The sequence below is a fragment of the Micromys minutus genome, assembly GCF_963924665.1.
Source record: "Micromys minutus genome assembly, chromosome: 7".
NCBI classification, from domain to species: Eukaryota; Metazoa; Chordata; class Mammalia; order Rodentia; family Muridae; genus Micromys; species Micromys minutus.
This window is the reverse complement of record NC_137976.1, coordinates 49,868,560-49,896,400: the sequence shown is the minus strand read 5'-3', so window position 1 is coordinate 49,896,400 and position 27,841 is coordinate 49,868,560. Positions and strand designations below refer to the sequence as shown.

The window sequence follows — 27,841 nt, the reverse complement described above, 5'->3', positions numbered from 1 at the left end:
ACTAAACTCCCATAGTGTTAAAGGCAGAAGAAAAATTACCCTTTCTCCGTCCTCTCTCCGAACCCAAACATAGCTCTACAGTGCCTCTGAAACGTGGGTGGTGGAGATGAATTCTGCATGGATACTGACGTGTGACATAAAAGGACAGAGAGGAATGCCCCGAAGAGCTGCACAGAAGGCACTTCAGACAATGTCCTCGGCAGGGGTGTGGACTGTGTGTGAGCCTAGGGTGGAAAACTGGAGCCAGTTTCGCAGGAAGCCCCTGTTGTACTGGCCTGTGTCCACGATGAGCCCACAGAGGAGCCGGCGCCCGGTCTTCTGCCGAAGGGCCTGCTGCACTTCCCTCTCCGTTACGTTGTAGCTGATGTTTATCAGCTGGATGAGGAAGATGTAGGCCATACCTGCTGTGATGATCACAGAGTACCACACACAGGTGAAGGACAGTGCTGAGCTGTGGAGAAAGGGCTGTTCTGAACATTTAGTACTCATTAGTAAGGACTGGAGTCCACCCCCGAGGATATCTTAGTATCCTCAGAATGCCAAAACCCAGACGAACTTTTCAATTCTGCCCTGGATTGTTAGTTCATGTTTTTCTAGCACATTACATTCAGCAAAGGATATCTTATCATTCTTTGCAGGCATCAAGGTATTCAGCACCTGTTTGTTGAATGAATGAGCAATTTCTAATTTGTAGCTAACTCAGGAGGAAACGGGTTCCAGGAAGTCATTATTGGTGTCCTCTAAGAAGCTGTAGATAGAAACCTAAGAATAGGACCAATGTTATGTCTTCAGTCAGTGCTGACTGAGAACAGAGAGGATAACTCTCAACATCAACAGCCTTTCTCACGTGTAGGAGCCAGGAGGGAGCAATGGCTCAGGGTCCTGAGGTCAGTTCCTAGCACCCTAGTGAGTTAGCACACAACCACCTGCAACGTCATTCCTAAGGACCAAATGCCCCATCAGATGCCCCCTTCTGTGAGAAGTCATGCATATTTGGCATACATTCACATACATGTAAATTAAATAAAATTTTTCAAAAATAAAAAATTTGTAGGAACCTAACATTTCAAACAAAATCATATAAGGCAGGAAAACATCTTTCGGGCTCATTCATGAACTGTGGGGAGGGACATACACACTTGAAGAATTAGCTGGGAAAAGACACACACAAACTCTTTAATGGTAAAGCTGAACAGGAGTTCACAGATGATAACACAAAACTTCCCCCATAGAACTGAGGTGACCAGAACACCTTCAAGGATAAGGTGAGACACAATGGTGGTACTGGGCAGTCAATCCACCAAGGACACAGGCATTCTGCATTACAATTTTATCACCCCCATGATGGCCAAGGAAATGAGTGACTTTCCATGTCTAGAGAAGAAAGTTATCATGAGAAGAGAGGGCTGATTGTCACTCCAGAATATTAGAATGCCCAGATCTAGACTACTAAGGACTAACACCACACAGGGGTATGTACTGGCTGGTTTTGTGTCAACTTGATACAGCTGGAGTTATCAGAGAAAGGAGCTTCAGTTGAGGAAATGCCTCCATGAGATCCAGCTGTCAGGCATTTTCTCAACTAGTGATCAAGGGGAGAGGGCCCAGCCCATTGTGGGTGGTGCCATCCCTGGGCTGTAAGAAAGCAGGTTGAGCAAGCCAAGGGGAAGCAAGCCAGTAAGTAACATCCCTCCATGGCCTCTGCATCAGCTCCTGCTTCCTGATCTGCTTAAGTTCCATTCCTGACTTCCTCTGGTGATGAACAGCAATGTAGACAGTGTAAGCTGAATAAACCCTTTCCTCCCCAACTTGCTTCTTGGTCATGATGTTTGTGCAGGAATAGACTAAGACAGGGTGTCTGGTAGCAAAAGCAGAAGTAGCTCTGAGAGCCTAGAGTGAGAGAGAAAAAGAGAACCAAATCAGAGACTACGGAGCCCCCACTCTGAGTGACGAAACAAAGAATGGACAGGAAGCATCATGGAAGTAGTGGGGCCCTTGATGTGGGACATGGAGGTTGGCAAGGGCACTCCTGGTCTATAAGGGTGGGAGGGCCAAGGGTACCCTTAGAATCTATGGGGGGAGGGGACATGAGTACCCTTAGTGTGTGGAGGTAGGAGCAGCAAAAGCACTCCTGGTCTGTAGGGCTGGGAGTGGCGTGAACATCCTCAACATGTGTGTGTGTGGGGGGGGGGACCAACACAGAAGAGTCCCACTTACAACACCGCGTGAAAATCTGAAGTTTATAAATGGGTTCCCACCTAATAATGCCTAAGAAATCTTGACCTAGATAACACAGTAATCATGAGTGATGAATTAAAAAAATAAAAATTAGAACAAACCATGAGAGGTTAGAAAAGAAAAGCTACACAAAGAGGAACACATCTGAAAAGGAGCACAAAGAAGCTTCCCAGCAGTGGGAGTCCCCGATAAAGCCAAGCCCTGTTTGTTTGCTGAAACATGGTCTCTCTATGTGGCGTTTGCTGTCTTAGAACTTGTTTTGTAGAACAGGCTGCCCTCAAACTCAGAGAGATCCACCTGCCTCTGCACATCAAAAGCTAGGATTAAAGGCATGTGGCATCATGAAGCTTCTGACATCACCCTTAACACTCCAACCACACATAACCACTTCAATATTCTGTTGACAGTTTCAGGGATGCCCACCACCCCAAAACCTGTTCTATGCTCTGACTGACAACTGCTAACTTAACTCCCATTTCTGGCAACATTTATTACTTTGTCTCTGGCCCTCTTAATAGAGGATGGCACGACCTACCTGTAGTTAGAGTAAACTCCAGGACAGTAGAAGAGGGCTGTGAAGAGGCTTCTATCCCTACAAATGGTGTCCAAGGTCAGCGAGATCCCATAAACCGAGGTGAGCAAGAAGACGGAAAGGGCAAGTATAAACGCTTGATGGTTTGATTCTCCAACGCAGCTGTTTATCCTCGAAACAGCAGGGAGGGGGACAAACACACGTGTTTAAGAATGTCTCCTGTAGCTCACATGATCTACAAGAAAGCCTCTAAAATACGGACGGTAAGAACTTCCGTTATGAAACAGTAAATCATTATAGTTTTCATTTAGGGAGGCAAAAGTCTCACATTCTCCATGGAAGGATAGAATCGTTATCACTTAGTTTAATGCAGAACGCAGCTAGCAAATCTATCCATATAGGTGTAAAGCTTGTACACATATATGCATATACACATGTATACGCATTTGTGAGGGTTTTCTGGAGTGCTAAGTATTGAGTTAGGCAAACACTCTATCACTGGGCTATACCCTAGCCCCTGTTCCTAAATCTTAGTAAGTGAGGCCTACTACCAAGCCATGAGGAAAGTTTATTTAGCAGTTATGAAGACTTGAAAAGTCCAGTCAGAAATACCCACGCGCAATAGGAAAGCGTGTTTAGTATGTATGAGAGCAACAAAAGGATCGAAGCAGTTAAAACTATGGTGGGTGCAGCGTGGAGAAAAACGTATTAGGAAGCACATGCATCTCAGAATGCTCAGTGGCCAGAGGTTTCCCATGGGACAAGCTGTCAGACTCTGCAAGCGAGCATTTGGAAATGAGCCAACATGCTCACACACACATGCACATAATAGGGGTAAATGACAAAGGCAAAACCGTGCACGTCTAAAACTAAAAGCACCCCTTTTCAGGGAAACACAAGTCCCAGAAACTGCTGCCCATGTTAGGGCCATCTCAAGACCCTCCAGGCATTTCCTAGTCTCACTCCCTCCTCCTCTCTTCAGACCTAGTGTAGTTCAGCAGCAGCCCTGTCACTTAGTGACCACCCCTGAGTGCTAACACTCCCTTCAGCTCAGTCACTCAGTGGAGTTGTAGATGCTGCACTCTATATGGTATGGGCCTGACGTGCCTTCCTTTGTCACTAGTCATCGAGAAGGTACAAAACAAAGCCTCTCTTCTGGCAGATAACAATACATGGATATCTGATAGGACCTCATCTGCACAACGGTGAGTGGAAATCCCTGGATGTATGACATGGTTAAGGATGTACAGCCAGAGAATAGTCACCTCAAGACAGGGACCACTTCCCAGAATTCTCTGTTCAAAAGGAACAGGGAAAAAGACCGATACTGGTTGTGTGATGTGTGTGTGGTGTGTGTATATGTGGTGAGCATGCGTGTGTACACTTGCATGTGAGAACAGAGGTTGATGTTGGGGTCTTCCTCAATCATTCCCTACCATTTGTTTTTTAGTCAGGGTCTCTCACTGAACCAGCAACTTGCTGATTCGGATGCGCTGGCCCGAGAGCTCCAATGACGCTCCTGTCTCTGCCTTCCCCGTGCTGAGATAACAAGCACGGGCCACTGAGCACAGGGGAGCCAGCATTTTAACAACGGCCGTCTCCACAGTTCCTGATTAAAGACATTAAAAAAAAAAAAAAAAAATGAAAGGGAAACTGGAAGGGAAAAGAGAGATCAGAAAGAAAAAGAAAGGAAAAAAAAACCACCCAAAGTTTTCTGTTAATCTCCTTCAGGAAATGACTGAAGGCACAAAATCTGTGAGACTCAAAAACCCGATGACTAAGCGGGAACATCCTCACAGCCTACAAATATCTACAAGGTGTAAAACTGGAGGAAAGACATTTTAGGACACCACAGAAGAAGATCAAAATGGGTAGGATATGGATTTAGTTTCTGGGAACCCAGATTTTTCCAACATACCAGACACAATGATGATCCATTCTCCTCACACAGATACCGCATATCCGGCAATGCCACGCTCGGGCGGGCCGTACTAGCTGGCACTTGGCACACCAGTCTTCCTTCACTTTGGCAGGACTGTCAGGTCCCACCCTGGAGGAGCCCTTAACATCATCCTTCAGTGTGCGGTTGTTGAGGCTCCCCGAGGTATCTGTGCCGGGGAACCCTTTGGTCTTCTCCTGCCCTTTTTTGATAGGGCATTCAATTTGGCTGTTGCTTGGGGGTTTGTCATTGCATGCTGGGTTGCTGAGGTAGCCTGGATTCTTCTTGGCTCGGTACAAGGCTAAGAGTATCAAAAATAACCCACAGGTGAGAAGGGCCAGCTGTGTGGGACCTACGCGCCCTTGGGGGACCACTTCCCGCAGGAACACAAAGTACATGTAGCCCAGTGAGAACAGGCCGAGGCTCAGGAAAAACAGTGTCTGCTCTTTCCTTCTGTGAGTGAGGTAGTAGTACCAGAGTGCCAGCACGGGAAGGGAGGTCAGAACCACCACCCCTAGCAGGAAGTGCCAGGAAGCCACGTGAAGGAAAACTGGTAAAAGCACAAGCGGAGGGACGATGCTGACATTAACTTTCCTGGCTCCCCTGAGCCAAGGAATTCGGAGGCGATCAGAAATTGTATCCGTGATTCTTTCGCAAGTCTCCGGCCGAAGTGATTTACAGGTAAGCCATCTATTCAGAGAGAGCAGAAGAATGTGCTTCACGTGGATTTGGTGAATGGAAACAGGGCCCCAGATGTCAAACAGCAACATAAATGATAAGACACCAAAAGCCAACATTTTATTCCCTCAGTACTAAACACAAGCTTTTCAGACCCTTGTACCGTTTTTCTTTAAATAGGAAGATAATGCTTATAAATGTTAACTCTCAGCAATCTTTCTTAAATAGAGGTATAGGCATACTCCATACAAATGCCCAGACCTGAGTGGTATACAATCAAATGAATCTTTAAAAACAAAAAACAAACTTGACAGTGAGAATCCAAAAGGCATTAGGTAAGTCGCAATGGTCTTCCAGGGAAGTCTTAAGCTCAGGGGACAGACCTCAAAAGTGCTTAGTGGGAAGGCATGGTTGGTACTTAGCATTGATAGACAGCAAAGGAAGGGAGTGTCTCACTGAAGAGAGATAGGTGCATTCAAAGTCTGTCCTAGGCCCTGGGACTGAACCAGGTTGTCCTAGACAGAAGTCTGCTTGAGCAAAAATGAAGAACAGACTAAAGTAAGTCCAACCAATGACTACATAGAATGGGGTCTGCTGACTTTGCAGGGAGGCATGCTGCTATTTGAGTGTTCTGATTTTAAAAGCGATCCCCTACACCTAAGTACTAGGAGATGAAGCTGCTGGATGTGGTAGCACACACCTTCATTCTCAGGTGCATAAAGGTCTGAGGCAGGAGAATGTCTGAGCACAGCAATTCAAGGCCAGAGAGAACAATATAGTGAGACTTTGGGAGGGTGGTCTTGTAAAAGGTGATTTGGTCACATATCACAGAGAATCCTCACAAATGGGGAAGAAGCCTCAGGAGCCTATAAGCTCTTCCACCACACGAAAATGTAGCAAGAAACACCATTTATGAAGCAGGTAGTTGCATGTTCATGCCTAGTGTTCTTTAGAAGGCAGGCCCGAAGAGCAATGGAACAGAGTATCATTAAAAGAAATCTCCAATCAAAGTGCCGCACAGCTTCTCTTGAACTCATGCTCCAGTGGGAGTAAAGAGGGGCGGGGCTGGGGAAAGGGTCTGGTGGGCAAAGTGCTTGCTGTTCACACATGAGGAGTCCAGCAGCCATGTAAAAAGGCAGGCACAGTGCTAAGCATCTGTAACCCCAGCACTGGGGAGGGAGCAGCCAGCCTACCCAGTCCGTGAGCTCCAGATTCAGTGAAGAAACACCAACTCAAAAATTAGGATGGGAATCTATTGTGTAAGACATCTGACACACCTCTGGTCTATACACAAACCCATATACAAACAATAAAACAGTAACAGTAAAACAACAACAAAAATAAAAATAACAACTACACTTTAGGGCCTAGGATGATGGCTCAGTTGGCAAAACTCTTACCCTGACATCAAGAAAAAATGAATTTGGATCTTTAGTACCCATTTGAAAATTTGGATATGGGGCTAGCAAGGTGCTTTTGACCATCGCTGATGACCTTCGGTCAATCTTCATGGTTCACATTCTAGAAGTTGTCCTCTGACCTACACATCACAGCCACGGAACACACACATACTCAGGCAAATGCATTATAAAAACTGACAGGCGTGGGGGTATGAGCTTATGTCTAGTGCTGTGGGGAGTAGGGCAGCAGACAGGGGAATTCCTGGAACTTGCTAGTCAGCTAGTCTGGTGGATAGAGGAGGTCTAGGTTTGGTGAGAGGCACTATCTCAGAAAATAAGACAGAGAAACAATTTAGAAAGACACTTGATGTAACGTGTGCACATACACATACATATAACACACATACAGTGGCTTAAAAGGGAAAAAAAATGTATAACAAAGGGGAAACATAACTTGAAGATCTGGAAAGTTCTTGGCCTCCTTAACCTGTCTTTATGGTTTACTGTGAAAGCTGTGTGAGATCTGGACAATGGCCCTTAAATCTGAGCCGGCTGTGCTCCAGTCAAACACCAAGAATGCTTGGGTCTTAATTGCAGAATGCTTTCACAGAAAATGACTCAGAACGCCCATGAAACCTCAGGGCTCACTCCCTAGTACCACAGCCAATCTGCTCCCCACAAAAACCCCAGGTGTGGTTCTATCAAACCAGGTGCAATGTAGACTGCTGAGGCCACCACTCCCAAGGGCATCAGTAGTAAATGTGCATGCCATCGTATGTCCCCAGTTCTACAGCCCTGCAGAACACAAGAGCTGTGGAGGCATTACCATGTCCATGTGGATGTCAAAGAATGTCCCAGAGAACATCTGAGCTGAGGCCAACAAGTACCACAGAGCCCTCATGAGGACACTGTCTTGTGTACCAATGGGTATGGGACCCCTGCAGAGAGCCTCACCAGGCAGTGCCTAGAGAGGCTGTAGGAGAAGATCTAGCCAAGACCCAGGATGGTGGACCCAGCCACCCACAAGATTCCAACCCATGAAAGCTACAGTATGAACTAAGTAAACCCTTAGGGTCCAACTTCTAGTTCAGCATGTCTGGAAGGTAGGATATTTATATCACAGATGTCTTTTGTCCTGTGGGAATGGGGCCTGTCATTCCTTTTATCATTTCTCTCCCCTACCAAGGAAATGTCTTTTAAAGGTCCCACCATTGTGTTTTGAGAGTACACACCCTGCTATTTCTTTTTTCTTTACTGTTTATTATTACTTTATGTACAAGTGTTTTGCCTACCTGTACGTATGTGCATCATGTATGTGTCTCGTAACCACTGAGGGAAGAGGATGATGTCAGATCCCTTGGGTCTTCTGCTCACAGCCTGTTAGCCACAGGCCCACAGCTACGGGTCCTTCCTGCAGAGTCCTTTATGAATTTCACCTATTTCTGACTTAGAGGATGGCACCCAGACCACTCTAGAGACTCAAGATGTCTGTGCTGACACATGAACAACTAAATCCTGGAGGTTGTGGGGAAGTGAGGGGTGCATTTTGCATATTCTTTGGAGGGCCAGAGGTAGATTGCTAAGGATCCAATATTTGTAGCTAAAATTCATTTAGTTCAAACCTAATACAATCTTACTTGGAGGTGAGGCTCTTAGAAGTGTGACGTCAACAGGACAGAGTGTGAATGAGGTTAAATGCCGCACCAAAGAAGACCAAGGAAGGTCAGGCATTCATCTGTTCTGCAGAGCGGGGTTGTAGTGAGCAGGTGCCATCCATGAGGAAGATGTCACATTAGATACTAAATCTGCCAGCACTTTGACCTTTGATTCCTCCACCTCCAGAACTGTAGACAGTCCACTTCTACCACTTGTAATGCTCCCACTCTGAGGTATTCTTGTTGCAATAGCCTAAGTGGACTGGGCCAGGCAACAAAGAAAAGGTAGTTTAGGCAAAAATAACTCGAGACAATTTTTTTTTTTTTAGGCAGGACACACCTTAAAGTGAATGTGAGATATCACCTGGAGTCACAGAGCAGAAGGGGCAGTGAAAACAGAGAAACCTGTCTCCAGGGGGAAAAAAGATAGGGCAGAGGAGAGAACTCAGGGGACAGCCCAGGCCCCAAGGCTAGGAGAGAGGAAGAGTCCTGAGAAACAGCCATTATGGGAACCGCATCCTTTCTCCATTCCTTAGCACAAAGTGCTGTTTTCCTCAGTATGGGTTTTAGACGATGTCTAAAGAAGCTGTAGTTACGGCTTAAAAAGAAGTGCTATCGAGAAAGACAAGGAACAGAGAGGTTATGGGTTTTCAAGAGTCAAGCGTGACAGGAGACTGCAGAGTTCCCCATGCAAAGCTTTTCTTGGCCTGATTAACAATCTACGGTAACAGTGGCTTTGTAACCAGAAGGGACAGTTCTGGGAAAAGCTTGTCTCCAACATCCATCTCTCCTCCTCTCATATTATGCCTCCCATAAGCATATATACTTAGAAAAATGAGTAGAGCCAGTTTATCGATGCTTGATACAAAATGTTTTTAACTGATGCTAAAAGCTCTCTTTTTAGATAGCAATTTCCATTGCTGAGATTGTGGTGAAAGTGAAGGCCAAAGATAAGACAATATTTCAACCACGACGGTGTTGCTACGAACATAAGAACAGTCACTCTCTACAGGGTGTGCATGGTCTCTCTGGGTGTGATCTGAGAGCAGAAAAGCCATCCTTCCCCTCTAAGCGTCATGTGACCAAGTGAAAATGAATTTACTTGCATGGGCTCTATCTACAATCACTGAGAATATAAGAACTTTCTGGAGTGTTCATTTAAACTTGCAGTTGATGCTAGATTGTGTTCTTTAATACATTTAACCTGCCTACTTATGCACAATCAGCATCGTTTAAAACGAAAATGGTTGAAGCTCTCACGAACTGAACCGCACAGCTGCTACATAACTCCGTTTTATAAAATCCTCACACCTGACAGCAAAAACAATTCTCTGTTTCAGATCCTCTGGAATACCAAGAGCAAACCTCAGCATTCTGGACAGCAAACCTGAAAGAATATACGTAGATCTCAATAGAACCAGTGGGGTCAGCGTCTGGAAACTGTAAGCTTACCTGTCACAGCCTTCATCGAGGTCCTGACAATCACACAAACAGGCAGCCACGTGGTTCTTTTCCCCATTTCGATCTATGTACTCGCAACAGCACAGGGGCTCCAATTCAGGTTCTTCAGTTTTCTTTTTTTTTACTGGCTTCATATTGCTCTTTAGTGTAAAGATATGGACCTGTCACCATGAGGCGTAAGAAGCTCTAGGAAGGTAAAGGTGGCAAGAACTCAACTCACATCCTGTAAACACATCCTAGCTTCTCATTAACGCCAACGCCTGAGCAATAAAAAAAAGAAAAAGAAAAAGAAAATGAAAAGGGGGGAGGGGTCCTGTTTTCATCAGGCTTCCCTGGCTCCTCGTGGCCTGACAGGGGTCTCCTTGGTTTCTGGGGCTCCGAGCATCTCCCCCTCCCCTTCCCAGTTAGGCTAGCAACATCTGGGTGCGAGCCGTTCCCATGGTGACAGCCGAGCACGCGGCCCGGGACAGCAGAGCCAGGGCGGCCCAGTTCACCTGCGGGTACCGCCTCGGAAGGGCCAGGCGGTCCCCACCCCAAAGCTGCGCGCCGTGGACACTCACCCTCACAGGTGCAGGCAGCGACGCCCGGGCGCTGCAACCACCCACCGGCCCGGGGATGCCAGGAGCCCCAGCAGCCCCGAGGTCGCCGTCCAGCCCACTCTGAACCCACGGCTCCGAGGGCGTGGGCGGGCCTGGAGAATGACCTTGGCGGGGAAGTTACCTGCCCTCCGACGGAGGCGGGGACCGCGAGGAGGACCCGCTCCCCTGGGCTCGGCTGCGCCTCCGACCCTGCACGGCGGGCTCGGGCGTGCCGGGCGGAGTCGCCCACCTGTGTGCACCGGCGGGGCGCGCGCCTGCCGAGCGAGCCGGTCGCCCCCGGTCGCCGCTCCGCAGGTCGGCGCGCGCTTCCGGGTGCCCCGCCCCCGGCGCCGGGATCCCGCCGCCGGCACGTGCGCCGCCTGCCCGCCCACGAGGCCCCTCCCCCGCCGCGCTCGGGCCGGGCCACGCCGCACCTGCGCCGGGGCCCTCGGGGTGCAGCCCGGGCGCCGCCCGAGTTCGCCCGCCGCCTGCGGTCGTCCGGAGCCGGCAACAGGCGTTGGGTTCGATCCGCACCGTCGCCGCGTTCGGGGGTGCCACCCCCACGAGTCGCCCACCTTCCCTTGAGGCCCGTGAAGCTCCCGAGGCCGTCTTATCCAAACTTGTGCACGCTCGCGAGTCCTGGAGGTTGGGGCTGCGTTCCAGCCAGGCCTCTGTGGTACTTTTGATTTAGTAGTCTGCGCATTTGCAATGAAATTGCCTAAGAGAGTCCTCTCTGGGTTTTTGGTTATCGCTGCACAAATCTGTAAGAAAGGTGGGCCTCCTGTACGTACAGGTTTTCCCTACCCCAGGCTTTCTAGGTTTGTTTTTTTGTTTGTTTGTTTTGTTTTGTTTTTTTTTTTTTTTAAGCAGAAACAGAAGAAAATGACAACTTAGACATTTGGGGGTTTATTGAAGTCAATCTCTACATAACAGATTAAGATCTTATTAATTCTACATACATGTTTAGTGTTTTATCTACAAAGCAATGTTGGTAATCTTTGAGGTATGTGATGAAGTAGTTTGAGAGAAACCACAAAAACATTCACTTTGATAGTTAACATTTTTCTAAATTTAACAATTTGACGTTTCTAATCTAGTCACTAACTCACAGCCTATGTTCTTATCACAAACAAAACAAAACAGAGGTATTACTCTGAAGCTCCCTTCCCCAGGGAGATTGGTTAGCAAGAGAAACCCTTCCCTTTAGCCAGTATTTTTATTCCCTACGGGCTTCTCAAAAGTGTTGTTAAAGATGGCATTTGGCTTCAGTGACACCGAGGGAAAGGAAACACTGACTAAAGGCAATGAATATTCAATAAGAATAAATATATGTGCATGTTCTGGGAAGACCTCTAGAGAACAAAACAATAAATATGTCCTGAACAGTTCCTAAATCCTGGGGGACAGAGCACAAACTGTAAGCAGCTTTCCTGCGAGCCCAAGCTTGTGCATCTTAGTCAGTGTGCATGTTCGATCCCCAAGTCTTTACTGCTGAGCGCAAGTTTGTGACCCGCTTATGATTTGCCGACAAGCTACACGCATATGTAAAGAATGAAGCTGTCTGTAGCTGCTACTGAAAAGCGATTTCCATTCCCTCCGACGGCTCACTTCCATTAGGGACACTGCTAAGCTGAATCTAAGCATAATTCATGGACTCATTTGATCCACCATAAAATTGCCTATGGCTTCTAAAACTAAAAGTACTTCATTATGAGCATTAATATCCTACATGCTTCCTTCTCCTAAATTACTGTTCAGCCTTTTTGATATATGAAGGATAATCTCATATTTGGTAGGTATAAATGTGTACATATATATACATATATGTCATATATGTGTATATATATATATGTATGTGTATATATGTGTGTATACATACATATATATATATATTCCTTCATTAAGATACAACATGGCCAATGACTCTTTCAGACACACAAAAGGTCTGACCACTGGCCTTGAAGCCAAGTCAATGAAGACACTGTAAAATTTAAAGATACAAACCTAGAATGTATGCACTTGGAAAACAATCCTTTAAGGTGACAAATGACTGAAGGGTTTCTTCTTCCCTTTTAAAGCTCTTAAACTCAGCTCTGAACACACCCCACTGGGCACAGGGACTCTGTGCTTACATGAATTTAAAGGATCATGTAACAAGCCTCACTAATGAAGAGAAGCCGTCAGACTCAGGGTGTCTCCCATCCCCTTTTGTGTCACACAATTTCAATTCCAAAATATATTTCATGGTTCACTAGAGAAATTCACAGCTTAGAAATATGTATAAGAAGTGAAAAAATAGAGTCTTAAGGCCATTGGAGAGCAGTCATTGAGTAAATGTTATTTAAATACGGCTTTCCTAGTAGAAATTCCAGTAATAAATATATCAGCAATGTCCCTTTGAGAGCGACAGTCTTCATCCTCGGTTTTCTTCCAGATGTTGTCTTCTAGGTCCAGATGTCTCTTTGATTCCCACATTTCAGCACTAGTTCTCCACAGCCACTCCAGACTTGTTCTTACTCAGTAAATCAAAGGTTTTCTGAAGCAGAGTGAGGGAGCTCTTCAGCTGCAAACAAAATGATCAAAAACCACAGTTCTTGATTTTTCCCAGTTACTTTACTCCAAAAGATATGTATGTATGTATGTGTGTGTGTGTACATATATATATATATATATCTTTGATTTGAGCATCTATATCAATAGGTAGGTAGATAGATCGAGATGGTCAAATGAAACAGATCCTCAAATACCTGACTCTCTGGAATCTGATACATGAATTCTATAAAGTTTCCACCATGTACTAGATGTACTACCATGTGCCATAGTTTTTTTGTGCAGTGTACTTTCCAGGAAGTCCGTCTGATTATGCAGAGGGAAGGCTTGTTAGACATTCCTCAAGGTTCAGTGGTCTTTCCACTCTTCCCTGAACTCCTCGAGTCCCACAGATAAGCCACATCTTTCTAATCCACTCAAGATCCTTGTTACAGTTCTAAAAGGTACCTGGTACCTGTACCTACCTGCTGACCCCACACGATCTTCCCTAAAGCTCCTGCCTCTGAACTAGAGCGCTGCCCACTTCACACGCCTAGGCTACCTAACTGCACTTTGAAAAACAGACATGAAAGCCTGTGGGTAACTCACTTGTCTCCTAAAATCAAACTCAAGACCAAGAAATATACCTTATTCCTTACTGTTCACTTGTTCATTCAACTGGATTATCTGTTTTGGGTTGGGCACTGTGCTAAGCACAGACTTCACAAAGCTGAGCAAAATGTTTCTAGCACTAATGCAAAGAGCAAAGGGGTTCTAGGATAGGTCAATTTTTAGATATGGTTAGAGAAGGAAGAGAGAAGGCTTCTCTTCTCTATAAGACATGGTCATCCACTGAGTGAGAGAAAAACCTGAGCCAAAAGAGAATGATGAACCAGGATCAGAGTTACTAAGCAACCGTAGAGAAGCTGTGTCTAAAGACTGCCCAGCTGAGGACCTGCCCATTCACACCCCTGAGAAACAAACCTGTTCCAACATCAGGATGGAATCTTGGAGTACTCCTTTTAAACGGTGGGCCTGATCTTTGTTCTTTCCAATATTTTCTGTTCTTGAGAACCTGTCAGAGACTAAACTAGAAGGAAAAAAATTAAATCATAAAAACAGCTGCTGATCTTTTATTTACAGAAATTATCGTGCCTCATGAATTGCAAATAAAACACAAAATCAAACCAGCCACCACCGCCGCCCCTGGTGGGGGAGAGAGGGAACTAAGCGAGCATGACAAGCGAGCAAACCAAAATCTCTAAAGTTAAATTTTCTACAATGAAGAAACAGGCAGTGAAAATGGGCGGGGCTGGGGCGGGGAACTTACTTTAAAGATTTCTCTCCTTGGAGGTGAAGCTGGTAGAAGGACTGGGTGGCGTGTTCTATCTTTGACAACTTCAGAAACAGCGTCACGTTCAGCAGAACTAGCAGCAGCAAACTGTGCATCATAAACAACAGTCTGTCAACCCACACTGACCTGCACTGCAGAGCCTGCAGCAGAGGAAGCCCAGCAACCGCATGGTAAAGTCAAGAGGATCTATTGTGATTGGAGACCACGGGGCAGACTGGACTACAAAGCCAGACCCCACCCCAAGACCCCCTTCCACCACTAAAAAATAGAGTAAAATAATGTATATGTGAAAGCTTTCAACGGTATACGATCTACACCACTTTCTATATTTCAACAAATTATCCCCATTTCATCACATGAAATAAGTACTTTCAAGTATTATATAGATGCCAAAGAGAATGATGGGAAATGCCTAGTGTGTAAAAATAAAACTCCTTGAATAGCTTCAACTCACATATGGCCTCTGTCCACTCTCCTTTCTTCTCTGCTCAATCCCAGCCAGTCCTGTGCAACCATCAGTTTAGAAATCTACCAGGTAAGCTTCCAGGGTCTATTTTTGGGTTACACTGGCTTAAGCAATTATATCCCATAATACTGCATTTTAAAAATGAAATGAAGATCAATATGCAGCTGATTTTAGGAACATCACAATGCTATCTTTTATTCCCAGTGCAAGCACAAAAAAATGTGTATGGATGGATGGATGGATGGATGGATGGATGGATGGATGGATAGATAGATAGATAGATAGATAGATAGATAGATAGACAGACAGACAGACAGACAGACAGACAGATACTCTCTTTGAACAAAGAAAGTACCAGATAAATCCCAAGCATATATTACTAATGGTAAATATAAAATTTTTACATTCAAAGTTAATGTTTTATTTTTACTATCAGCCTTTCAAATGAATACAGCCTCGTTATACACATATACAAACTGATAAGTAGCACCGTATGCCTTTATTTAGTTCTGTTAAAAGATTTACCTGCCTCAAATTAAACTGATTGTGTTTGAGGGCATAGTTCAGTGGTAGAATGATGACTTAGTATGCACAGGGCCCTGGGTTTGGTTCCAGGCAGCTCAGAAGATGAAAAAGTATACAGATGGTATGTGAAAAAACTAAAGGTAACAAGGAAATCAAATCTGTGAAATTATCATGGCACTGAGGTGATAAATGTGTACATATTCTTGTATCTGTATGTAAATACAATATACATATGTATTCCTACCAAGTAATATAATAATACTTGTCATTCAAAAATGTCATAGCAAACTGATTTAGTTAGAATCTGAAAACCTAAAGAGAGATCTGAGGGCCATGGTGTGTACAGGCTGTCCCAGCATAAAGGAGGCTGAGGGAGGAGGGTCATGAGAGAGTTCAAGGCTAAGACTTCACAGCAGGCCCCACCTCAAAAAGTAAAAAGAAAAAGGAACAACAGCAAGGGCTAAGAAGGATAACAAGCACTTCCTGCTTGTTCTGAAATCTGTAGTAAGGAAAACCAGCTAAGAGCTTCATTCCAAAATTTGTCACCCAGTACAGTTAAAGATCTTAGGAGTAACTTGCTAGGTAGTTTCCCATAATATACTACAAGCGTTAGACTAAAGGCCTGATACTTTTCACAGTGTGGTTGCTATAGCAGAATAACCTAGAGTGTGTGCTTTAATTTCCATCACTAACTGCTCTTGTTTGAAGCCCTGCACCCACATGGCTGCTTACAACTCCAGTCCCGGGGGTTCCAATGCCCTCTTTTGGCTTTTGTAATCACCAGGCATGCTTGCTGTATGCAGAGATACATGTGGACAATACACTCATACACATAAAAATAAATTTAAATTTTTAAACATGTTTAAAATTTTTTCTTGAACACTATTTAAAGTCTTCTAAAGTGACCTTTGAAATCAGGGCTGAAATATGTGCATTTTGGCAACGTACTAAATCTTACATAAACATGAACAGCACTGATATATTTAAGCAAAGAAAATAATCTTATTAGAATTTACCAACACATATTTTCTTTAAATTTACAGAACTTCGCATAAAAACCCATAGGGTTCATAGAAACAACTCGGATTGTTTTTTTTGTTTTGTTTTGTTTTTATGCTGAGCATATATTTTATATTTTATTAAATTTTACAATTCTGAAAAATCATACATCAAAAAGCTGTCAAAAAAGCTGTCAGAGTGATTTTACAGTTCAACGTGGTCAGTAGTGATCATTTCTACCCAATAAAACACAAACACACAGGCTCAGTGGTTAAGGATGCCTGCTTCCCTTCAACGCCCTGGGATTTGGTTCCCAGCACCCACAGAGCAGCTTACAACCCTCTGTATGTAACTCCACATCCACCTCTTCTGCCCTCTGCAGGTACTGCACACAGACACACAGGCAAAGTACGAACACATATAAAATAAAAATAAGTCCTTAAAAAAGCAAACCACGGATGCCTTAATAGTTCTTTGGGGACCTACTTAAAAACAAATGCAGATATGAATGAACAAAGGCCACACAAGGAATACTTACAACACACTCATCACCACAATAAGGGCAGTGTCATAGCTGTCCACGGTCTTTCTCTTTCCTGTAGGTAAGAGTAAGAACGAGGGCTGTGAACACTGCTGAAAGTTAACAGTCATCTGAAGTTAACTTTACAAAAATGCCATTTGTAAAGAGAAAACAACTTAGGATGAATTCCATGCACTTTAAAGAAAAATTTATGATACCCTGGTTAAAATGTAGAATGAGATAACCCTTGGCAATTCTTCACATTTGAGATATGTTAAAAATTAATTTACTATGAAATTAAATAGTCGATTCAATCCATAGTGAATGATATTCAGCTAAGTACTACTATCTCTGTTAAGAACAGTTCGGTTGAGCTAATACACCATGTTTCTTTCCTGTAAAATAAAAAAATTACCGATCACTGGGGCCTAAACCTTTACAATTCAAAATTTAAAAGACGTTGATCTTAACCAGTGGCTAGATGTGGTTATGATTGATTGGTACCTTGGGGGGACAGGAGACTGACAGCTTCAGACCTAGAGACCGGATAACAATAAAGCAAGGACTCTGCAAAACTGACGCAAGCTCCATCTCAGCAGTTTGCCGAGGCTATCCCTCAGCAGTACACTCGGAATTAAACATCAGATGTCTAAAGATGTTAAGCAGGAATTAAACAGAAGCTTGGGGCTAGTGGCTCATGGTGGGGACAGAGTGGGTCCAGCTGGACAGCACAGCCTGTCTGAAGAGACTTGGTACAGGGCCATCAGACATTTTATTTAAATATCCAATTGTTTTTCTTTTTTGAGGTAGCATCTCACTATGTAATCCTGGCTGGCCTGGAGCTCACTAGATAGACAAGGTAGGCCTTAAACTCATGGAGATCCACCTGCCTCTCCCTCTGAGCGCTAGAACCAAAGGCGTGTACCAGTGCAGCCAACCTAAAACTGTTAATGCTGTGCGGGCCAAGCAAAATACTCCACTCACCATATGCCTGCCATGTCCCAGCTGTTCCTTTAGGCTTCTATAGGAGCTGCTGTTAATAAATTCAGAATACTAACAAATATAAAAAGAAGAGAAAGGCGGGCTTCCTTAAATGGCACTCCTCACAGACAAGAGGCACCTCATGCATCCTCAGGACAAGTCTTTTGTCTGTTCAATATCGACAGCTACCTGTAATATCGTCTCTGGCCTCGAGGCCGCCCAAATCTGTAGAAGAGCGCCGAGAAGACAGCTTCGGAACCGGCTCTGCGGTCCGGTTCAAGGTCCGCCGTCTCCGGCGTAGGCTGCTAAGTTTCCCAGCATCTTCAATGGATTGACTCAGCACGGACTCTTCCATTAACAAATCAGATTCTAAGAAGAATTTTTAAAAACAAAGTGATAAGAAGGAAGCTTTCTCAACTAGAAGACCCAAGTAGTGTGTGTGTCTGTGTCTTGTCTGTGTCTGTTTGTGTGTTCACGTGTAAGTGCACATGCATGTGCATACATAGGTGTGCTTGTTTGAGCCTTGCTTATCCTCTCTAATCAGACCTCAGGTTTTACAGACTAGATTGAAACTTTATTCTTAATTAAAAGCTTTAGAGACTATAATGACCCTACAGTGAGGCTTCATCATTCTAGGAAGCATGTGTATCAATAAATGATGGGTCATCAGTGGAAACTTGCTACATGCTACATTAAATATTAACACAGTGGCTTCAGTCATGGAAACAAGGGTTCCAAACACATCGGGATCCTTAGGAAGGTTTCCAGGACAGGGTCTGCCAGTGCTTCTTAACCCTAAAGACCAGGGTAACGTGTAGAAATCCTAACGCTTGGAAAGAAAAGTCTGGTAAAGGGAATCTTGAAACAACTCAAATATCCCACTTCTGTCATTTATTTTAGGTCTTCCCTCTGCTCGGCCTGTTTTATCAGAAGCTCATTAGCCAGTGGCCAAACTAATGTTAAGCTTCTTTAAGTTTAATAATGAAACAGCCAAAGGGAAAAGAGCCGGAGAATCAACAGCCAGCCGAGTACAGCACACACAGAGCCTTACGTCACTAGAGATGACCGGCTTCAGGCTCCGCCTTCATTCAAATTAGTTATGTTCAGATACGAAGTGTTCCCTGCTGTATAGATTAAGAAATATCCCAGCCCAACAGCTGCTTTGCTTCTCCAGGTCAGCCACTGGTACCCACCTCCAGTAAATCCGCACATAGGCACAGCACCATTGGACCCACAGAAGCCCAGGAAAGCTGCAGCTAAGAAGACAGGTGTAAGCCTGGGGCCCACGGCTGTGAGAGAGGACAAGAGGCTCCAACCTAGTTTTGGGAGCTGTGGTCGGCCTCCTGGCTCCTTGCAGAGGCAGAGTGTGTGGTCTTGGACAAGTCACTTAACTGTACTCTTGATTTCCTCGACAGGGAAGTAGGAAAAAACAATCCTACCTGTACTTCTCAGGGTTTCTGTGAGTGCCGAAATGTTGACTGTGATGTACAGAACTTTCTGGTGTGTGACAGGCATATGATAAGCATTACGTAAGTGTCGTTAGAGCAATGGATAACTGAAAATGTAAAATCCTGCCATGGCAAAGCAAGTAAAGTAACCGAAGCCAGTTCCGTGTAAACTGCTCCGGTCTCGACACCCGGCCCCGCTGTGTGTCCTATAGAAGAACAGCCCAGTTGCTAACAGATGAGACCTTAGTAAATACAGGTGCGAGAAAACCTTACAGACCAAGCTGCCTGAAATAGTTCTCCAGTGAACTCCAGGAATTCTTCTCAATTAAAGACTTGATAAGGCCCCATGGCTGCTTCCTGTATTTCAAGTCTGTGGAGACTCTGGTAGGATGAAAAGAAAATATTTCTTTAGAGACAGACTTTAGCCGGTAGAGATCAGAGGCATTCAGGGGACTGTGGCCACAGACCGCTTTAGCTCTTTCAGTGCAGTGAAACGTGAGGCTGCATTCCATGGAAAGCCAAAAGAATTAAATGCCATTACTATTATAAAATAAAATTTGTTCTTTTAAAAACGCTGGGAGCTGCTAATACCCTCATCAAATTGGAATACTCTACCTTCGCCTAAACAGCAATGAAGCCTTCAGTAAATGCTAAGGAATGAAATAAATTTCTAAATGCCTCTGGGATCTCCAGTGATCACACTCTAGTTGAAAGTAATTCTGTTAATTAGGGCCAGCAAAGCCTGCGATGGCTGTCGCTCTTCAAGGTGCCTACCTTCCCACCGCAGCAGCAGAGCACCTCACTGCTCACCATGTGTTCCCCCAAAACTCCTGACCCCTGATACCCTTACACTGGATCATGGGACTAGTTATGGCCAACTCTACAGCTTTTTCTTCCGGTGGCAACTGAAGGGACATTTGTTAACCTTCATCAGTTTCTGTCTTGAGTGAGGATTCCCACCCCTTTCCTGGCCATGGGTGGACATGTGATTTAGGCGAGGAGCCAGGTTTCGTGGTGCTTGACTAAGACGTCAGGGCTGGCATTACACACCATACCCTGGTCCACTCACTCACACGCGCTTGTGGTGGCTCACCTCAGCCTGCATCTCTGGTTTGCAGATCGCACGATGCAGTATCTGTTGAGAGTGTAGAAGTAGTCGTGGTAGGGGACATCGTGTGTGAGCACTTCTGAATCTACGAGATAAAACTGTGCTTCTCGACTCTCTTTATACAGTGTCTGCCGAAGTAAGATCAAAAATGCATATTTTCAATATGTTCCCCAGCAATTTAGAACATATACACTCAAGTTTCTTCTCACAAATACAAAACACATCAAAAAAATCTTATGACAGTTAGGACATAGTTAGGACAGAGTGAGAAATAAACCGCATAATCTTTCTGTGTTTCTTGGCTATGAGTTTTGAGTTAAAAAATTAAGTTGACAATTCAAAAATCAATTGAATTATATGAGGGCCATAAGTCCTATATCCATCAAAGTTTAACAAAGCCAAACTTTAAAAAGTCAAAAAGTGGAGCAGCCAGACAAAATATCACTTTCCCTAAACAGAACTCAGGGGTCTGTCAGCTAAACCTTTCTCACTTAACCACACTTGTAATTGTTGAAGGATGGAGGACCGGCTCCTAAGTTCAGAGAAGATTCTCCTAGTCCAAAATACAGGTCTCTTCTTTTATGTGTGACAATCTTTTAAAATGTTACAAAAGATAAGGGAGTCACGTTTTCTTTAACACTGATGGAAAAACTGTTCACGACTGTTTGCAGTGTTCTTCAGATGCACTAGACTCCTGCCCAGACTGGCCAAACACACTCCACTCTAAGCCAGTGCCACGATTTTTCCCACGTCACAGCAGCCATCTGGTTCTTTGGGTTTCTCCCCTGACATGATCTTATAAGTTATATTTTAGCAATACTCATTTTAAAATCATCTAGTATGCAAAACTGTAGACATGCACAGGAGGGAATACAGTGAGCCTTCATGAGCTTGTCACCTACTCTCTACTATTTTAACTATTCAGTCTTCCTTCATGTGCGCCCACTTCCTCCCTGCCAGCAATCCCCCCCCCCCCCGTTCCAGATTCAAAGACATCTGAAGCATTAATATAATTTTGGACAACATTTCGGTTTACATCTTTATACATTCAATTGATGTAGCTTTTAAAGCCAGCACTTAGGAGGTAGAGGTAGGCTGTGAGTTCAAGGCCAGGCTGGTCTACAGAGAAAAAGAGTTCTAGGACAGCCAAGGCTACACAGAGAAACCCTATCTCAGGCTGGAGAGATGGCTCAATGGTTAAGAGCACTGACTGTTCTTCCAGAGGTCCTGAGTTCAAATCCCAGCAACCACATGGTGGCTCACAACCACCTGATATAAGATCTGATGCCCTCTTCTGGTGTGTCTGAAGACAGCTACAGTGTACTTACATACAGCTACAGTGTACTTACATAAAATAAAATAAATCTTTTTTTTTTAAAAAGAAACCCTAATGGAATCCCCATCAAAATTCCAACCCAGTTCTTCATGGAATTGGAAAGATCAATGTGCAATTTCATATGGAATAACAAAAGACCTAGAATAGCGAAATCCATCTTCAACAACAAAAAAACATCTGCGGGAATCACTATCCCTGACCTCAAGCTATATTACAAGGCAATTGTGCTGAAAACTGCATGGTACTGGTACAGAAATAGGCATGAGGATCAATGGAATAGAATAGAAGATCCAGAAATGAGCCCTCATGTATATGGTCACCTGATTTTTGACAAAGGAGCAGTAAACATTCAATGGAAAAAGGACAGCCTATTCAACAAATGGTGCTGGTCCAACTGGCACTCAGCATGCAAAAGAATGAAAATAGACCCGTTCTTATCTCCTTGTACAAAGCTCAAGTGTAAGTGGATCAAAGATCTCCACATTAAACCAGATACACTGAAACTATTAGATGAGAAAGTAGGGAAAACCTTAGAACACATAGGTACAGGAGAAAATTTCCTGAACAAAACACCAATGGCTCAAGCTCTAAGGTCAAAGATTAACAAATGGGACTTAATGAGATTGCAAAGTTTCTGTAAGGCTAAAGACATCGTCAAGAAAACAAAACGGCAACCAACAGAATGGGAAAAGATCTTTACCAACACCACATCAGATAGAGGCCTAATATCCAAGGTGTACAAGGAACTCAAAAAGCTAGACGCCAGAGAATCAAATAACCCTATTAAAAAATGGGGTACAGAGCTAAACAAAACGTTTTCAGTTGAGGAACACCGAATGGCAGAAAAACACCTGAGGAAGTGCTCCACATCCTTAGCCATCAGGGAAATGCAAATCAAAACAACCCTGAGATTCCACCTCACACCAGTCAGATTGGCCAAGATCCAAAACTCAGATGACAGCAGATGCTGGCGAGGCTGTGGAGAAAGAGGAACACTTCTCCACTGTTGGTGGGGTTGCAAGCTAATAAAACCACTCTGGAAATCTGTCTGGCAATACCTCAGAAAATTGGATATAGTACTACCTGAAGACCCAGCTATTCCACTTCTGGGCATATACCCCAGAGACACTTTAATACACAACAAAGATATATGCACCTCAATGTTCATAGCAGCTCTATTTATAATAGCCAGAAGCTGGAAAGAACCCAGATGTCCTTCAAAAGATGAATGGATACAAAAATTGTGGTACATATACACAATGGAATACTACTCAGCCACCAGAAACAATGACTTAACCAAATTCTTAAGAAAATGGCTGCATCTAGAGAATATCATCCTGAGTGAGATAACCCAGTCACAAAAGAACAGACATAATATGCAGTCACTGATAGTGGGATGCTAACCCCAGAGGCTTGCACTCCCCCAGAAACAACTCACAGACTGTATGAAGTCCAAGAAATAAAGAAAACAAAAAATATACATATATTTACAAAACAAGAAGACTTTGACTATTTCCATGTTGCGTTTTGTTTTGCATGTACTCTACGCTTATTGTAACTTATTAGGTTTTCAATGCATACTGTCAAGCCCTTGAAAAAAATCAAGTACTGACTAAAAAAATATACTCACATGGTTTTATGTAAAAATTATTTCAATGTCTGAAAAAACAGTACTGACAAAAATGTATAATTTTAAGCAAAAAATGTTTAAAATTTGTACATTTATCTTTGTTTTGTAAAATAAAGTCGTTTAAAAAAATTAAAGTTAAAGTACTTCTTGTCTATGTACATATTCAATATGTAATGCATACCATGATGTTCTCATGTATTTAAATAATTAAATGAAAGACAGTGAAAAAAAAAAAGAAACCCTGTCTCAACAAAACAAAACAAAGCAAAATAATAAACGGCCAGACTTTAGAATATAAGTGCAGCCCGGAGAACACAGCCAGTGCTTGGGTAGCATGCCTGGAATTCTATGGCTGAATTCTGTGCAGTCACTATTATTAAAAATAAAACTACAGAATGGTTATGGCAAATGACATGAAAATTCCTCAGATGTGACAAATATTCTCCAACGGGTGGTCTATTGACTAGGCTCTCTGGCCCGTGACAGGCACCCTCTCTCCAGCTATGGGCAGAAGTCCTCTGGAGCCTGGACCGAGTCACATACCTGCTTTTCCGTGGCAGCGGTACATTTCCCGGTAAGCGGGTTGCTGAGGATTATAGTGTAGGTCATGGTTCTCAGCTGATTGCCTCCAGATTCAACTGTCCAGGGGGTAGATGCCACATCTAACCAGAGCAAACATAAAGACTTTAAGTTGAAGCAGAGGTACAGTTTGAGAACTGTATGTTTATATGCAGTCCTAGGCCCCATTAGTGTAAAAGGAAGATTAAATGTGAGTCATTCCTCATAGGAGATACATATTAGGGGCTTCTGAACTGTCTTCACCTATAAACCCCTTCACCAGAGAAGTTGTTATGCAACTCTGGGCAGCAGGTATATAAAATAGGTATACAAATCAGACACTTATTGATAACGAACCACAAAGACATTATTGTAATGTGATTCTTTGGTTTACCTATAATTTTGCCATTTAAAATACAGACAAGCAAATGTGCGTCCTGTTGGATACATCCATTTACTTCCTCACAAGGGATGGACACTGTGACTAAGGACTTGAAACACAGGATGCCAGGGCACCCGATGTTCTTCAGAGTCCCATGGGTTGACTTTATAGTAGCAGGTGCTGAGTACGCCATTTGCCATGCGTGTGTGGTACAGAGTGAACAAGTTGACAGGCATTTCAGACATTGCTAAGATTGTTTCCTAATCCTACATTCGAATTCATTCCATCATTTTTTAAGATGAAAGTCATGTCAGCAACTCAAACACCATTTTTTTAAAAACACGGAACATTTAACACAATATAACCCAAAGCTATACTGACTTGATACTGAAATTTTAGGAATGATGAGAAGAAGAGAGTGAAAGTCTGTGTTATCCATAATGAAACTGTTATGTTTCCATGAGGGCAGAGAGCTGTGGGAGCCAAGGCTCTGCAGGCAGTGGATGCCGGCAGCATGTGTCATGAAATCTTACACAGTTACACACCGTGTATGCTCAGTTACACACACATACACACAGGGTACACCTCAGCAAAGTCACTCTTAACAACAGAGGTGCCAAAAGCACCTCAGATCCATTACACCACGGATTTAGAACCGAGTTTAGGTCATTTGTATTCAGAAGCCTGTTGCTAATTTTGGGGATCCGACATCCACATTCCTTTACAGGACTTCACACGTACAGTCAGCAACACCCAGTTTAAGAAGCTGGAATAGGGACTGGAGAGATGGCTCAGTGGTTAAGAGCATTTGTTCTTGAAGAGGTCCTGGATTTGATTCCCAGCATCCACGTGGTATCTCACAACTATAACTCCAGTTCCAGGAAGTCTGATGCCCTCTTTTGACCTCCACAAGCACAGACATTCACGTACACAAAACACTTGACACACAGAAAATAAATCTAAAAAAATTCAAATAGTTTCTCTTTTTAAAAAGCTGGCTGTAACATACACACATCTCTTATCTGCTTATTTCTCAACCATCAATATGTTTTTAGAAGACAAAATTAAAGACTGATTCATCTATGGACTTCTTTTTAAATCCAAAACCCGTGGAAATGATGGAAACAGGACCACACATGTACTACCAGCGACAGGGAGGCTGAGGCAGGAAGATGGGGAATTTGAGGCTAGCCTGAGCCATAGAAAGATGGTGTCTTGGGGGGGAAACAAACACAGCAACTCGAATATGCCATCACTAAAGAGACAATGTTGAAAGACATTTCTCATTAATCAACAGTGAGATTTTAACTCCTGTGCTTGTGGAGAAACCACGTCACTGACGTTAGACGACAGAAGTTTAGATCTCAGTTGCGATTCTCTTGTATTATGAGTAAAACTTCACATAGTTACACATGAGAGCATTGTGAACTCTATCCAAAGACCTGACTACACTGTGAGTGCCACCAACGTGATGGACGGACACACAGGGATGATCATCCCTCGGCTGAACTGCAACACCAGCCTTCTCACTGCAGGACTTTAACCCATCTCCTGTTGTCAAAGGGTCAGCGTGAAGACAGCCATCTTTGTCCAGCTTCATTCTTACAAGTAGGGTCAGAAAGCCTTTGAGTGTGTGTCAGTTTCATGACTACACGTGAAAGGCAACATCACACGTCATAGAGTTTCCCATTCGGAATAACATGTTTAGGCATCCATGAAAAAGGAGATCTCCCCTTAATTTCAAAGTACTTTTTTGGTTATTTGGTCCAATGTCAGCCTACTCCAGGAAATCACAAGTAACCCACTGTTAATCAGAAACAGGTTCAAAAGTTACCATTGAATCCTGTTACTAAAAGTCCGTACTGTTGGGGTTGGAGAGACGGCTCAGCGGCTAAGAGCATGACTGCTCTTCCAGAGGTCCAGAGTTCAAATCCCAGCAACCACATGGTGGCTCACAATTATTTGTAATGGGATCAGACGCCCTCTTCTATTCTGTCTGAAAACAGCTATAGTATACTCACATAAAATAAATAAAATGTTTTTTTTTTAAGTCCATACTGTTAAATAAAACAGAAGTCAAGTTCTATCTGCCCATGCATGTTGCACTGGGATTTTTACCACTTTAACAGCAAAGCCTAATGAATTATTTGTGAGAACAACCTCTGATTAACATATATTGGAAGAGTCAGTCCTCAATACTGAAGAAAAAGAATGAAATCGTAAGAAAATAACAACAGAGAAAAGGATATTTATTGTCTTCTTTACAGTGCTAATGTTAAAAAAAAACAGGGATTGCAGAATGCTTTAAGAATTCTTTGTTTTAGTAAATAATTTAAGTTGGTGAGACTTCACACCAATTAGGTGATTGATATTTAAAATCAGAAGGAACAGTGTTGGTTCTGTGGAAAACCAGAGTCTCTGTGCATCGCTGATAGGATTATAAAATGGTGCAATCATAGATTACAGAACTGAGTAAGCCTCAAAAGAAAATAAACAAGTTACCCTGTGATGAAACAATCTTCTTCTAGACAGCTAATACACACTGGGAGAGCACGGAGACTTGAGGAGACAGTCACATATTAATGGCCTCCACTGAATTTTTTTCACAGTAGCTAAAAAAGTTGCAAACAGGGCTGGAGAGATGGCTCAGTGGTTAAGAGCACTGACTGCTCTTCCAGAGGTCCTGAGTTCAATTCCCAGCAACCACATGGTGACTCACAACCATCTGTAATGGGATCTGATGCCCTCTTCTGGTGTGTCTGAAGACAGCAACAGTGAGCTCATATATAACAAACACACAAACAAACAAAAAAATAAATCTTTAAAAGCTGTAAACAACCCACATATCATTAGTGGATAAATGAATACACAGAATATGATGTTATATACACAAACAGAAAATATAATTCAGCCTTTTAAAAAATGTGGAATCCCGCTATGAGTCCTCTCCTGGATGGATGGATTTGAAGACATTATGTTAAATGAAAAACTTCTCAGTAAAAAAAACAAATGTTATATACATTCATTCATATGGAGTAGCCCGATTTATTGAATTCACAGTATAAAAGATGGAACGGTGGTCCCTGGGGAACTGGGGAAGGTCAGATGGAGAGTTATCATAGAGGTGTGGCGTCTGTTTGGGTTGATGAACAAGATCTGGAGATGTGTGCAGTGATGCCTACACAGTGATGTGTGTGTGCAACGTCTCTGAACGGTTTGCTTCCTTTCCCGCATGCACAGTTCATTAAAATATTAAAATCTGAGGAGAAGCCTAAGGAAAGTAAATATGGATGTTATTATACTAGTCATGAAACTTCTCTGAAGCTTTACATTTATCTAAATGAAAAACGTATTCTAAATTGAGTTTTTAATTAGAAGTAATGGCATGCAACTGTAAATAGAAATTAAAGAGACTGCCAGCTTAAAAGTTCCTTATTAAAATCAATGAGATCTATGGGGCTGGTGAGATGGCTCAGGAGATGCCTTAGTTATCTTTGTTACTGTGGTAAAATACCATGACCCAA

At 43.4% G+C, this 27,841-nt stretch overlaps 2 protein-coding genes across 3 annotated transcripts in view; both read right to left on the bottom strand.

The window, feature by feature from the left end:
* Positions 1-183: 183 nt before the first annotated feature.
* ZDHHC23 (zDHHC palmitoyltransferase 23) lies at positions 184-10,046 on the bottom strand (the record flags this gene model as incomplete). 2 transcript variants are annotated; one of them, XM_080918687.1, is made up of 4 exons in its annotated part: positions 184-451; positions 2,774-2,941; positions 4,689-5,399; positions 9,895-10,046. In XM_080918687.1, 4 exons carry the CDS (start codon positions 10,035-10,037, stop codon positions 184-186), a joined length of 1,290 nt encoding a protein of 429 aa, XP_080774813.1. The 2 variants fall into 2 exon arrangements, with proteins under 2 accessions (XP_080774813.1, XP_080774812.1); XM_080918686.1 differs by having other exon boundaries at positions 2,774-2,932; positions 9,895-10,037.
* Positions 10,047-12,963: 2,917 nt separating this feature from the next.
* GRAMD1C (GRAM domain containing 1C) overlaps positions 12,964-27,841 on the bottom strand; it is a gene marked incomplete at both ends in the record, with an annotated part of 73,020 nt that continues 58,142 nt past the window's right edge. The window contains 8 exons of the mRNA XM_080918838.1: positions 12,964-13,044; positions 13,995-14,100; positions 14,341-14,451; positions 16,893-16,950; positions 18,045-18,224; positions 19,581-19,684; positions 20,397-20,539; positions 23,921-24,039. Coding sequence (XP_080774964.1) covers positions 12,964-13,044; positions 13,995-14,100; positions 14,341-14,451; positions 16,893-16,950; positions 18,045-18,224; positions 19,581-19,684; positions 20,397-20,539; positions 23,921-24,039 — 902 coding nt within the window. The remainder of the gene's footprint in view (positions 13,045-13,994; positions 14,101-14,340; positions 14,452-16,892; positions 16,951-18,044; positions 18,225-19,580; positions 19,685-20,396; positions 20,540-23,920; positions 24,040-27,841) is intronic.